This window comes from Adiantum capillus-veneris, chromosome 25 (genome assembly GCF_014529385.1).
Source record: "Adiantum capillus-veneris isolate H3 chromosome 25, ASM1452938v2, whole genome shotgun sequence".
NCBI classification, from domain to species: Eukaryota; Viridiplantae; Streptophyta; class Polypodiopsida; order Polypodiales; family Pteridaceae; genus Adiantum; species Adiantum capillus-veneris.
Genome location: NC_140955.1, coordinates 138,320,049 through 138,330,670, shown reverse-complemented (window position 1 = coordinate 138,330,670; position 10,622 = coordinate 138,320,049). Strand labels below are relative to the sequence as shown.

The following is a 10,622-nucleotide window of genomic DNA, read 5'->3' as shown; positions in this document are numbered from 1 at the left end:
CAAAGCACAAAAGTATCCCCGCAACACACATATCCCTAGCATAGGCATCCACATAGTTGAGATCGGACTCATATATGCCAAACCCCTTCTCATCATCATAAGCATACTCATCATCACAGATAACTTTATCCACATCATAATCATGGCTAGCACCACTATCCATAGCTTCTAGCATGGATTCATCAGTCTCCAAGAATACAGATCCCTGCTCTAAACCACAATCATGCTCACAAATCGGTTTAATCACTGCACATACATCAAAATATGGCTTCAAACAGACTCCACATCCAACAAATCCACAAAATGGCTCTCAACCTTGCCCTCTTCCCTAATTTCCAAGGAACTAGTATCCAAAGATACGTGCTCATCATCAATAACGTCAACCACACACTCACACCCAAAATCACAAGGTACACAAGTAGCCAATGCATCCTCTTCAAGACTTTTCAATCCTGTATCCAAAGCATTACTCACCTCTTTAGGCTCTTCCATAAACCTGTCAACCTGCAAGACCTCTTTACGCTTCACAATAGACCTTGGGAAGAAACGAGAAACATCATGGGATAGGCTACTTTTCACCTGCTTAGGCTTAACTTCATCTTCCATGTCAAATCCATCTTGCACATGCATACCTGTACTGATACCATGTTCCTCAAGACGCTTAAACTTCCATTCCTTGTGCTTTGCAAAGCATACCGCATCTTCAAAAGACTCGGGCGTCTTCAACTCAACCTCGAACCACAACCAAGGTGACAAACCATCAACAAAAGAACTTTTCTTCAATGAACAAGGGGGGGTCTCATCCTTAAGAGCAACACACCAACGAGTCCATAAATATGTAAAACCTTGTACATAGGCATCAACACCTTGAGAACAACCTTGCTTAAGAGCATTGAGCTCATTCCATACTGCATTTGCATCTTCAAAAACTTGGAAACGCTCTAAAAATGCTTCTATAAACTTGTCAAGACTGAAACCATAAGAAGAAGCCACTGCTTCTTTAGCTTCCAAATCCATGAACCAAACACGGGCCTCATCTTTCAAAAGAAATCCAAATAGCCTCAAAATCTTCTCCTCATCACACATATTGTTGCTTATGCATGCCACCTCGACTTGCTCCAGAAAGTCTTCCACATATTCATCACTTCTTCCATGAAATTCCGGATAAGAGAAAGCCATGGCTAGCCAAGTTTAATGCTTTAAGAACCTCTTCAAACACACGTGCAAGAACCCAAAACTTTTCACTACCCAATCCCCAGAAACTTCAATGGAGCTCAGCTTTAGATAAGAACAAACACATGCACATCAAATGAGTTTTCATAGTTGATCATCGGAATTACAACAGGCAAAGGACATTCCAGTATCTCTCTCAATCTTCTTGGCCCAAACATAAAGACTATGCGCTGCTGGAAAAAGATCTTCCTGGACATATGAACATTAATCTGGATTCTTTGAGTTAAATGAAAAGGAGTGAGCTGAGGTCCATTTTGATCATCCATTAAAGTCAACCATGCAGCTCCCAAGAAAGCACACCTGTCTTATGCTCTGATTTTGCCAAAACTTCATCAGTATAACAGCATAAATGGCTCAAAAGACCAAAAAACTAGCCATCATATCTTGGAAAAATTTTGGCATAGTTTCCCCAGAAGTAGGGCAGTAAGAACCCAAAATATAGACTGTATATGTATGCATAAACTGTCAACAATAGAACCCGAGCATCAAATAGGACTCACTAGTACATAGTCTATAGGGAGGTCACGAAAAGGGTGCTCCAGCTACCTGTATCACCGAAAAGATCTCCACATTTGAGAATCCCCCAGCTCAATAAAACCTCACGCTATCGACCCTCACACGAAGGCTAATGCAAATCGCGTATAGTCAAGTCTTAGAAAGGGCTGGGACTACCAAATAAAACCAAATATGGCTCCACAAAGGAGTACAATGGCAGTTTCCATAAGTAACGTACAATCAGTAGACAATGCGCTCAAACAGGCGCCAAGTGATGCATACCCACAACAACTGCAAGTGACACCACTGCTAGTATATCACTGTACTCGAGTTACCTGTACCTGTGTGAATCAACTGTACCTGTAACCTGTAATCTGCAACCTGCAACCTATAATCCCGAATCTCGAAGCTTGATGCTCGAAGCAGAAGGTACTCGAAGAAGATCCTCAGTGGGGGCGCCAAAAGAATGTGAGAGGGATGGAAACACACAGAACACCTCTATAACAACCTGACACACACTCTTGGGAAGATACACACACACACTATGGGGCACCACTCGGCTTACACAACCCACCTGGCCGAGATAGGGAACACACCGATGGAGCGAGAGGAGAGAGACTATCCGCTTACCCACTCCACACAGAGACACACACACACACCCAAAAACTCAGCTCAAAAGAGGAGAATTTCTGATGTTTAGATACAATAGAGCTTGGGCCAACACCAATGGGGCAAATAGCTCACACAGTATGGGTAAAACATGCAAGATACAATCACAAACTGGAGCAGAAACTTCGCTCATAGGAGAGACTTACACAGCAAAAATAGCAGAAAAACGGTGAGGAATTTGTCAAAATGGACAACACCATCGCGTCCGGAACGGCCCAAAACCCCACTCTACAATGTCAAAGTGCTCAAATCCGACCTCGGATGAGCAGTTTACAGCCAAAACAAGCTCCAAAAATCCCAAAACACACCTGCGACTGTTCCTCCTCTCTTCTCCACGTTTTTTCTGGTCTTCTCTCTATTTTTCCAGTTCCCACACTTAGCTTTATTACTTGGGCACCCTTGGTCTTTTAGATGACCTCAAACGGACCCCGAACATGCCAAAAACTAACCTCGCAGTGCATAGTTGTCACCTTTTTGCATCATCCCCACACCTAGCACTCATTTCTTTTCAATAATACATCCCACCACCACGTGAAGTGGCCCCCAAAAGATGGTCCTCATTATGACCTTTCTGCATAATTATCACAAGAAAACACCCACGTTGTGTCCGTACTTCTCCACGTGCAAGTATTGACCCCATTCGACGTCCTAACGCCACTAGATGCCATCTGACGCACTCGCTTACCTCATGTCGTCGGCCCGCCGATACCTTCCTCGAGAAGTCTTACGCGCTACCAACTCCTCATTATTGTCGAAAAAACACACTGGTACTAGACATAATGAAAATCGATGCACTATGTACATGGTGTCCTACCTGTACACATGTACACATGGTGTCCTACCTGTACACATGTGGGCCCCACATAACCACCTGGCTCTGGAAAATGGGCAATCCTTTATTCGATGCACCATGCATGGGTATGAACATTTGCGCAATCCCTTGCTCCAAAAAACTCTTGACACCGTCACTCTTTAAAATCGTCCACCATGATTTTTAAAATAGAGAGCTACCATTCCACCATAAATGTTCGAAACATAGGTATTGAGTCCACCTTATGATGCATATATCCTACTACCACTTGAATCAGCCTTTCTAATTCTATATGAGTAGCCACATTTTATACACATTTAACTAGTGTTGCTAATTTATTTGATAATCATGTTCTTTCTAATGGTTTTACACTTCGTGTGTGGTGCAATTGCTATCTTTAATCTCTCAACATGAATACTACTCTAATTGTGTCCCCCTAGCCTTAACAGGTTCCCTAGTTTGAAGAGAAGGTATCTTCTAGTTTGTGTGATATTATAGAGTGCAAGAGTTGTGTAGTATGTGTATTCTATGTGCATCAATTGTTTCTCTGTAGTTGGTATCAATCCAAACCCAAAGGAGGTGGTTGTTGGGAGTGTGGGTTATGTCCTATGACACCAAATTGTATATGGGAACCCTATTTTAAGTTATCCCTTGTATGTTGGTGTGTGTATCATCTCTTGTCCAATCATAGCCTAGGTGGAAGCTAATTATGATGTGGAACCTGCGTGACTTTCACCAATTGTACATAAATCTCTATCATTGTTGGGGAGGCTTATTTTGTGCTAGACCTAGATGATGTTTAGCTCTTATTTGAAGAGAACTTATCATACACATTTCATCTTCTAATGCAAAGCTGATAGTAGTTTAAATTGTATGTTTACTTTATTGTCTCAATGGGTAGTAGGTACTATATCAACCCCCGAATGTTAGTTTGATAAATCTTTCGATATAGTCTCTATGACGATGAGGTAGATGTTGGTTGAATTACAAGACCAGTTCCATTGTGAATTCTGTGAATCCTAATTTAATGAAGCAAATGCAGTTGAAGCAGGAAATGGTAGAGTAAATAACTAATTTTTGTACTAGCCCTCTTAAACAAGGTCGAGTCTCCGATAGGTGGCTGACACTGAAGATTGTCATCAATGAGTGCTAGCTCAATTGGAAGAGTCATAGCCTATGAGTTCAAAGGTGGTGGGTACTTCAACTCCCCTTGACTGCTCGAAGACATGTTCTAGCCCTTAGGGTTGTTTTCCATGTGGTTTGGCCAACCTTATCCGGTGGGGAAAACTCATCTTAAGAGTAGGGCTGCCTCCACCTTGGGGGTTTGGGTGTGTGTTGTTATTTCAAAGTTGTAGCCTTGTAGGCAATTCTCTTTTTTTTTTTAAAGAGAGAGGGATTGCCGGGCATGTCTGATTCGGAGTCTTACACGAAGTCGCTCAAGCTGATGCTTAACAGCCTATGACACAGTACAGAATCTAGAGCTGCACATGCGCCTTTTGACCCTAGTATAGTAGCTTAGGCCAAGGCCTTGGAAAGTATGTCAAAACTGAAGTCTGGGGCAGTGACCAGCTCACGCTACCACATACGATCGTTGAGAACTTGAGAGAGACACATGCTTCGAGGGGTATAACAAGACTAGGCATTCACAAGCTCCCAAAAAATGGGTTCAGTGTAACGAGCTTCTGGGCACATTTGGGGATTCTGCCAGATTTTCTGGATGGAGCTGAGAGAGAGAGAGAGAGAGAGAGAGAGAGAGAGAGAGAGAGACTAGACTCGAGAGAGCTTATGCAACTTGCCACCCACTAACTCTTCTCAGGTTTGAGTCTAACAGGTCAATTAATTTCCCGAAATAAGGTCAAATGAAGATAGCGCAGCGCAGCTCTCTCTCCCTCTCTCTCTCTCTCTCTCACACACACACACACACACCCATTCACCAGAACAGTAGAAGTTGGAGCCTTAGAAAATCGTGAGCTCTCTTTCTAGATCTTGTGAGCCCCCAAAAGAAGAGATTATGGAACTGATTTCTGAAGGTCGCGAGAGAGAGAGAGGGAGAGAGAGCGCTTGAGAGGGAAAGCATGGTGACCGTAGGATTTGTAACGAGCGCAATGCCTGAAGTGTGGCTTTTGTCTGTTATAGAGAGAGAGAGAGAGAGAGAGAGAGAGAGAGCTAGAGAGAGAGCTTGTAGTTGTAGCCTTCGATAAAGAATTGAAAATAAAAGTCAGAGAATGTTTTTGAGGGCTGGGATCGATGATAGCCATCATTGCTTTTTTGCCGTGAAGTGTGGTTGACGGGCCATGGATGCTGCAGGGAGAGGAGAGCGCCATGATTGCTGACGTGTAACGGCCCACCCTCCTTTCGGGTGAATTGGGGTCATGAGTTGGCCATCATTGCAAACGTTTTCACGTGCCGACGTGGAAGGACACAGAACACTCCAGCTCAGCAACTCTGCGGCCACGATGGTAGGTTCAGTGTGCCACGCAGCCACATGCGTGAGAGGGAGAGCGACAGAAGGTGGTGCCAACGTGGTGGTGTAAATTGGTCGCGGCTCTCACACGACCCGAATTGAAAACTCTTAAAAAAGCTTGAAAGAGAGCTCTCTCTCTCTCTCTCTCTCTCTCTCTCTCTCTCTCTCTCTCGCTTATACACACATATAGATAGCCACACATACTCAGATAGAAGCCACCCTAATTCATTCGTTGCATACTTCCTATTTTAACTTAGGAGTCTAGGACTGCAGGGCTCAGAACAGTTATAAGCAGATCTGTCGCAAAGCTGCAGACTCAGTGCAGAGGCATTCTTAGGGATTTTAAGTATAGCTATAACACACTGTAGGATATAATAGATCGTCACCAGCATCATCATCATCATCATCAAAGAGAGAGAGAGAGAGAGAGAGAGAGAGTGCTAATTTGCAGGATAAGGGGACTGCAGCTTGGCTCGAGATCGTCTGCTTATTTATGAGTTTGTGTGCACGCTGCGATTTGATCTCGGACCAGGCTTCATTCCCTTCATCTAGCAGATCACAACGTCGTTATCCGGGATATCCAGATCTGTGGACTGTAAGGCGTTTGCGTCTGCAGGACGAGAGAGAGAGAGAGAGAGAGAGAGAGAGAGAGAAGATAAAACTAACCTAATCTGTTTCTTTGATCTGCAGCAATCATCTTACCATTTTTTACAGTCCTAATTAAGGGTCGCGTTGGGGCGATCGCTGCAGTACCAGCTAATTAGGGTGGTCACGCGATCCACAATTTCTGCAAATCAAGAATTTAGGGTAAGCGCCTACTCTCTAAGGTCTGTAATTATATATACCCGACTCTGTATACCGCGGTCATACGTAATTATAACGGAGCGTTCGTGTCCCACAATTAGCCAATCAGTAATATGCATGCATGATGCGCATCTCTCTCTGTCGTACAAGTAAAGGTTGAAGCTTATGAGCACTGGCCTGCGCCTGAGCCATATAAAAATCATTGAGCTCTAACTATTACATATTGCCAGACAGTTAGTAAACGTCTCTCTGTGCCTTGAGTCTTGCACTGTTGTGTGTGTGGTGTGTGTGTGTGTGTGTGTGTGTGAGAGAGAGAGAGAGAGAGAGAGAGAGAGAGAGAGAGAGAGAGAGAGAGTTTTATTGCCGCGGGGAGTATCCATGCATATGCCTTGGTTTCTGGGTGGGTAAAGTAGTGATATTCCTGCAGATTAGTATGTCCTATTGATGGTTGCAAAAGCTGATTCCTCTAGCTACCACCTTTTCTTTGTGAAGGAAACCAGCAAAGATACCTTCTCGTTGCGACCGAGAAAGGCACTATACTTCCTTTTATTATAATTAGCTCTCTGCGGGCTGTGCCATAAAGAAAGAGCATGTTTTCAATTTTTCTACGTCATGAATCTAAGAAAGAGGTCGACTGGTTATGGAACTTGCCCCGAATTGCAGGTGCGGAGCTGGTACTTAAATTCACAAAGGCTGCAATATAGCTCTCGAATGCATTTCTAGCAGGCTTTCCAAACGATCACTCCTAATCGATCAGCACTCTCCTCCAAGGAAAGTTGAAATCAATATGTTGGTAAAAAGCACCTTCAAATAATACTACTGATATGTACTGACCGGTTCCGTCCCTCAAAGTAGAACATGAGTGCCTCGGAAGGGATTATTTAACTTCAAAGAGTTACAGGGTTACATTGACACGCAAAAGGATTTTGGAAGAAAGTTCAAGATCTACAGATGAAAAGGGGTCTTTAAACATTCATGGTGAAGTGTGTGTGCAGACAGAGGAAAAGGGGCCTTTAAACATTCATGGTGAAGTGTATGTATAGAGAGATTTTAAGTATACCTCTTGAACACACTTGCTATAGGTGATTTTTAAAAGGTGGAACATTCATGGTGAAGTGTGTATATAGAGAGATTTTAAGTATACCTCTTGAACACACTTGCTATAGGTGATTTTAAAAAGATGGACCCTGGGTTGGGTTGTCCGGATCACTTTCAATAGTCTAAGCAAGGTAAGAAGGAGGGTTTAGCTTCATGGTCAAACTACCCATTCGGAAGGACACTTGGTGGTTTCATTGTATACAACCATCCTGACATGTAACCTTCACTATTGAATCTAAGGAAGTGCACTCTGATGCTAGAGCCACACTCCTTGTGGTCTACTTCATGTACACATCATAATATACATTCTCTTTTTACCTCAAGGAATAGTCACTAAAACTTTCTATGACACTATAGCACCTATTGTGCCACACTTGTCTTAAAATGATAATACTCTTATTATTTTTAATTCCTCTTTTTTATTTTTATTTTAAGAGAGAGAGTAGAAACTTGAAATTATAATTCACACACTCGATTGTGTGAGGTGGAGCATCCCAACCGGATAAGGTTGGCCAACCCATCATATAGACTAGGGGAACAACCCCTAAGGGCAACATGTCACACAAGCTGTCAAGGGGGTTTGAACCCAAGACCTTAGACACAAGGCTCTTCTATCAATTGAGCTAGCACTCGTTGAAAATTCCTCTTTGTTAACCAAGCAGATTATTCTCTTTACACTTTTGCCAAAATACTTTGATGCTTATATTCTACACGAGGTTGGAGACCTTAATGCTTTGCGACATAATGTTGATATGTTATGGAGTATGATAAGCTTAAAGCACATTGGCCATAAATATTTATCATTGTAAGATGAGGTAGGAGAAGCAAGAGGTGAGTGATAGAGAAGAGAGAATATATCGTGTAGAAAATGTATTTACCCTCTCTATGGTATTATTACCATGCATACAGCTATCAACATTACTACATTCATTATATATATAGATGGAAGCATGTAAGAATTGAAAATATTAGTGTTATAAAGTTGATAGCTAATTCAAAGCAAATGCTTATTTGAGGAGAATATAAAGGGTGTGTAGTCAACTATAATAGCTAAAAGAAAGGAAAAATTTTGTAGTGAACTATGAGATAGTCCATTAGCACCACCATTTTCCAAAATGGATACTGCAATTTGAATCTTTTGGTGATTCAAGTCGTTTTGTCGTATCAATTGCAGCACACTTGTTTTTGTTTATATCTTTGCATGCTCACATCTCACATCTTGTAGAGGGAGAACCCTAGTATTTACCCTTTACCCTTGTGTTAATTAGAGCTACCATCCTCCAAAATCTAGCCAAAGTGAACTCTTGCTTAGCCCAAGACAAGCCCTATGAAGGGCTAACCTCTCCATTCACTAACATTTTTGTATAGAACCCACTAGAAAGAGCAAACAAGAGGATAGTCACATCTGCTTGTACACAACCAGGCTCATAAATTATCACGTGAGTTCAAATGAATGAGTTTTTTAATTGTCAAAATCTTAAAATTTTAATAGGATTATATTAACAAGAGGGATTTTTAAATTTATTTTAGAGAAAGTCCGATCAATTTTCTGTTTTAAGGGATCATTTTATTACCTTAAGCATATAAGTAAAGGGATTTTTTAATAGCCTTTGAACGCACGTTATATATGATTAGTTTCTTAAAGGAGTATCTCTCAAGCAACCAAGAGGCTCAATTTTCTTTTCTACATATCGTTCTAGCCATTTGTTGCGTCAAGATTGCATGTTTAGTTGTGTATTCTTTTGCTCATCTAGAGTACATGTATAGTTTTCTCATCTCTCTAATAGGGTGCATTCTATCATAAAAGACCTCTTTCAATGGCTAGCAAGACATAGGGCATGCATTGATGCTCAATCCATAAGTAGGTGCTATGCATTTCTTGTGAGATTAATTAGTGATGGATTTTGCTACTAAAGACTACCCTCTATAATGTAGGAGTGGACTTATTGCTTCTCAACGTTCAACTATACAAACATTACAATTGGCTTTCACCAATATTACATACTAATAGAGCTAGATTTTGATGGCTTGTGCCATAAACTAAGGCTTAGTCAATTGTTGCATTTGAGGAGGAGACGCAAGAGAGTTTAAAGGTCTTTCTACTGATAAAGAAGCCTTCTTCCCTTTTTAATGTTAATTTGTGGCTCGGAGAGGTCACTAATAGGCATGTTAATCTAACACATGAATTCAATATAAGGATTTTCTTATTAGGTGAAATTAACAAAAATATATTTATAGAAGAATATTTTTATTTTAGTTAATTGGGAATAGATCCGTAAGTCTCTCAAGAAAAAGGGATTGTTTTATTAACTTAGAGCATGTACATATAGGGGTTTTTAAATACCATTTGAACGCGCATGCTATAGGTGATTTCATGTAAGTGACCCCCCCACCCCCCGAGATTTATCTCGGGGGTTCACTTAATAATGATGTGACTATCACAGGTGTGCAGTAGAAGGGGTTATTAAATTTTTTTTCCTCACAATATTTTCACATACAAATGGGTACCATAAAATGGAATTGGGAGAAAAATTTACAGATTGAATAGGAAAAGGGTGCATTTTATTTGTCAAAAAATCACGAATAAGGAGGTTTAGAAATAGTGCTTGAACGTTGTCGTGCTGGGACACGTACATAGTGGGAACAAGTGCTACAAGATCTATTTTGCAACTTTTTAGATACATAAATATATTTCCTATAATGTACATATGCATATTAAGTATAATAATAAGCTTTGTATTTTATCTTATTATTTATCTCAAAGGTAACATATTCTTACTTGATCGTCAAAAAGTACTATGAAAAAAGCGTCATTAGCATCGTCTCTTAAACTTGGGGTAAAAAACATTGGTTCTTTCTTTATACTATTTCATTATTATCTCACACCCTCACTAGATCCTATATCTAGGATAACTTTCAATATATATATACTATGTATTTTTTATTTTTTTCTTATATTTCTTTTTAATAGCTACTACGGAGGAATCAAATCCTAGTGGGATACTAGCTTGCATGATTCTCAAAGATACCACTATTTTAATGCATTAT

General features: G+C 40.8%; 1 protein-coding gene across 5 annotated transcripts; it reads left to right on the top strand.

The window, feature by feature from the left end:
• The first annotated feature begins 4,745 nt into the window (after positions 1–4,745).
• Positions 4,746–7,897, top strand: LOC147425732 (uncharacterized). Of its 5 annotated transcripts, XM_086499745.1 has the most exons (4): positions 5,032–6,267; positions 6,363–6,385; positions 6,437–6,479; positions 7,140–7,897. In XM_086499745.1, exons 1-4 carry the CDS (start codon positions 6,166–6,168, stop codon positions 7,197–7,199), a joined length of 228 nt encoding a protein of 75 aa, XP_086355871.1. In that variant the 5' UTR covers positions 5,032–6,165; the 3' UTR covers positions 7,200–7,897. The 5 variants fall into 5 exon arrangements, 1 of the variants encoding a protein (XP_086355871.1); XR_015186393.1 differs by lacking the exon at positions 5,032–6,267 and adding an exon at positions 4,746–5,024 and having other exon boundaries at positions 6,363–7,897; XR_015186392.1 differs by having other exon boundaries at positions 5,032–5,667; positions 6,363–7,897.
• Positions 7,898–10,622: the final 2,725 nt, after the last annotated feature.